Here is a 3,013-nt window from a genome sequence, read left to right as displayed (position 1 = left end):
GACCCCCGCACGGCCGAGGCGGGTGAGGGGCGGTGGGGGCGGGCGGCCGCTCCACGACCCAGCGGCCTCAACTATGGCTCCGAAGCGTCGCCCCGTGCCACGGGCCGCAGCAGCCGAATAGTTTGCCCTGTCGCGCAGGCGCACCGCGTCTGACGGTGTGCCCAAGACGCACACGGTTCTCTGTGGGACCTGACGCCGTGGCGCAAATAGGAGCTGGCGCGGCCATTGACGCCATCGGCACAGGCAGCGAGAGCGGTGCCCGAGGGACGGGAACGGTGCCCTCCGGCCTGCGACGCGTCGGGCACTCCCTGCGGCGGCTGAGGCGGCGCGTTGCGTTGGCCGTGGAGTGCCTGGGTGCTGTCGAGTCCGGGCGGCTTGTGCGGCCAGCCCCCGAGGTCCTGCGCGCCGCGGCGACGGCGTGTGCGGTGCTGCGCCTCAACGCGCTCGGCGCGTCGCCAGCTGCGGCGGCTGTCGTCGTCCCCTCCGCCGCCGGCCTCGTGGCTGCGGGGAGCCGGTGTAAATTGGCGTGAGTGGCCCGCGGCGACGCCGACGCGACACGCTGCTTCCGCCCACAGCGGCATGGCGGCGTTGGGCGCCTGGGTTCGGGGGCCCCGTGAGACGTGCTGCGGTGCGGAAGGGCGCCCTGGTGGGACCGTCCATCCCGTTGCGCCACCCTCCCTCTCGATCCACCCTTCCCTCTCTCTCCCTTTTCTTTACTTTGCCTTCCCTAGCCAGCACTCCGTGATGAGCTCGCAAGCCAGATTCGACAGCGTGGGTCCCGCGACGGGAACTGACGGCGTTGCCCCCCCTCCCCCTCTCTCCGCGGAGGAAACGGTGCCGGTGCGCCCCGTGCACGCCGAGGCGAGGACGCTATTCAACGCGGCCCCGTTTCTGCGCTACTTCCCCATTTTTGGCGCCAGTGTGGAGGCCTTCGGGCCAAGGTGCGTGCTGTCAGTGGGTCTGTCAGAGTTTCTCTGCAAGGGTGTCGCCGACTACCTTGTCCGCTTCTCCCTTTACCCCATGTTCATGGTGCGCTTCGGCGTTGACGCCATGACGTACCAGCGCATGTCCAATTTGGCAACGATGGGATGGTCGATGAAGCCGCTTGCCGCCATGTTCAGCGACATCTTCAGCTTCTTCGGGTACACGAAGCGCTGGTACCTGGCCGTCTCATGTGTGGTCGGTGCCGCCTTTGCGGTTGCCTTTGGGGTGCTGCCCGCCACGAAGGCCAGCGCGCCGCCAGCAGCGGTCTTCGTCTTCCTGACCTGCTTCACCAAGGCCGCCGTGGACATCCTGACGCAGGGCCATTACAGCCGCCTGATGCGCCGTATCCCTCACGCAGGCCCGTCGCTGGTGAGCTGGGTGTGGTGGTGGGTGCTCCTGGGCTCCCTTGTCGCCTCCGTCATCGTCGGGCCGCTCGCAGACGCGAGGCTTGAGTGGGTCGGTGTGATGGTTGCCGCCGTGCTGCAGTTCTTGGCGACCTTCTTCTTCGTGATGAACTGGTACGGGGAGAACACGAACCGCTCAAACCGTGCCGAGGACGCCAGGTTTTTGCGTGTGGGGCTGGCGGAGGCGGCGAAGGATCCCAATGCAAAGCTGCAAGAAGATGGCGGCGTGGTGGTTGCGGAGGTGGGCGACCACGCCATGCTGGGCCTCTCAAATGAGGTGTGCGTGGACGAGGAGGAGGAGGAGGTGCCGCCGCTGCCCACCTGCTGCTGCGGCGTCTTCGAGGTGAACAAGGAGGTGGCGCGACGCAACTGGAGTATGGTTGTCTACTGCCTGCTCGTGACGGCGGGCGCAGTCGCGATGGCCCTCGTCACCCTTTTTGGCAACATCTGGGCCCTGCTTGGCGCCTGCATCGCCGTCTCGGTTTTTATTTGCGGCTTTGGTTTCTTTGCCCTCCCGCTGGTGATCGCCAAGGCGAATTTGTATTCTTTCGTCAGCACGGCAGCGTACATTCAGCTCCCCGGCGCCCTGGACAGCTTCTACATGGCCAAGCCTGATTGTCTCCCCGACGGACCGCACTTCTCGTACTTCTTCTACAACACGGTCGGGAGCATCATAGGAACCGTCTGTGGCATCGCTGGGGTGGTGCTGTTCCGGTACGTGTTCTCGAAGCGGAGCTACCGCGTCACATTCGTCGTCACCACACTTGTGGCGGTCGTCGCCAGCATCTTTGACCTCATCATTGTGGAGCGCTGGAACCGCCCGCGCGTCAGCGATCATGTGGTGTATGTGCTCGGTGACCAGGTCGTTGCTGGGGTGTGTTACCATGCTGAACTTCATGCCAAGCACCATTCTGCTTTCCCGGCTGTGTCCGCGCGGGACAGAGAGCATGGTGTACGCGCTGCTTGCCGGGTTCGCAAACTTCGGGCAGGTCGTGTCGAATACAATCGGCTCGCTGCTGATGGAGTTTAAGTGGCCCGTCCAGACGGATCCCAAGCTCGGCTGCGACTTCAGCAACGTCAAGTACCTGGTGATTGTGGGGCACCTCCTCTTCCCGCTCGTGTCCATCCCGATGGTGTTCCTGCTGATCCCGGACGCACGTATCTGCGACAACATTGACGTGGACGGTAATGTCACCGGGCGCCAGGAGCCCGCGGGCGGCGCGGAGGACGGGGGCAGAGAGGAGCCATCGCAGGAGCGAGAGCCCCTGTCGAAGTGAGGGCACACACCGCCCCACGCTCCGTCGGGGCCCGCTCGATGGCGGCCCTCCGCTACCACGCCCTCGCTTCTCCACCTGTGACTTCTTTTTCTTCCTTCTTTTTGTTTTGTTTTGTTTTGTTTTTATTCCACCCGCATCTGTTTGTTCCCAGCATCGGTCCAGTTCCAGCGCACGCTCGGAGCCGCGTGTTGTACTGTGCATTTGCCTCTACTTTGTGCGCTGGACTGTGATTGCCGTAACGGTGAGAAAGCGAAATGCGGCAGGGCACCTCCTCTTTTGTTTAAAATAACCGCAAAGGAAATGACTCAGTGTTTATTTGTTTGTTTGTTTATTTATTTTTTTACTGTG

The 3,013-nt window shown here is 63.5% G+C and overlaps 2 protein-coding genes across 2 annotated transcripts, besides 1 other annotated feature; one reads left to right on the top strand and one right to left on the bottom strand.

Annotated features, from left to right (window-relative positions):
- Positions 1-71: 71 nt before the first annotated feature.
- Tco025E_03698 (uncharacterized protein) lies at positions 72-581 on the bottom strand (the record flags this gene model as incomplete). Its single annotated transcript, XM_029370616.1, has 1 exon — positions 72-581. The coding sequence occupies one exon, from the start codon at positions 579-581 to the stop codon at positions 72-74; it is 510 nt and encodes a 169-aa protein (XP_029229284.1).
- On the top strand, positions 580-2,418 carry Tco025E_03697 (putative folate/pteridine transporter; the record flags this gene model as incomplete). Its single annotated transcript, XM_029370615.1, has 1 exon — positions 580-2,418. One exon carries the CDS (start codon positions 580-582, stop codon positions 2,416-2,418), a length of 1,839 nt encoding a protein of 612 aa, XP_029229283.1.
- A 558-nt stretch (positions 2,419-2,976) lies between these two features.
- Positions 2,977-3,008: a microsatellite.
- Positions 3,009-3,013: the final 5 nt, after the last annotated feature.

Source organism: Trypanosoma conorhini, assembly GCF_003719485.1.
Source record: "Trypanosoma conorhini strain 025E chromosome Unknown Tco_14.4_contig_00172, whole genome shotgun sequence".
In the NCBI taxonomy this organism is placed as follows: domain Eukaryota; phylum Euglenozoa; class Kinetoplastea; order Trypanosomatida; family Trypanosomatidae; genus Trypanosoma; species Trypanosoma conorhini.
Note: the sequence above shows the minus strand (reverse complement) of the source record. Positions and strands in the feature narration are given on the sequence as shown.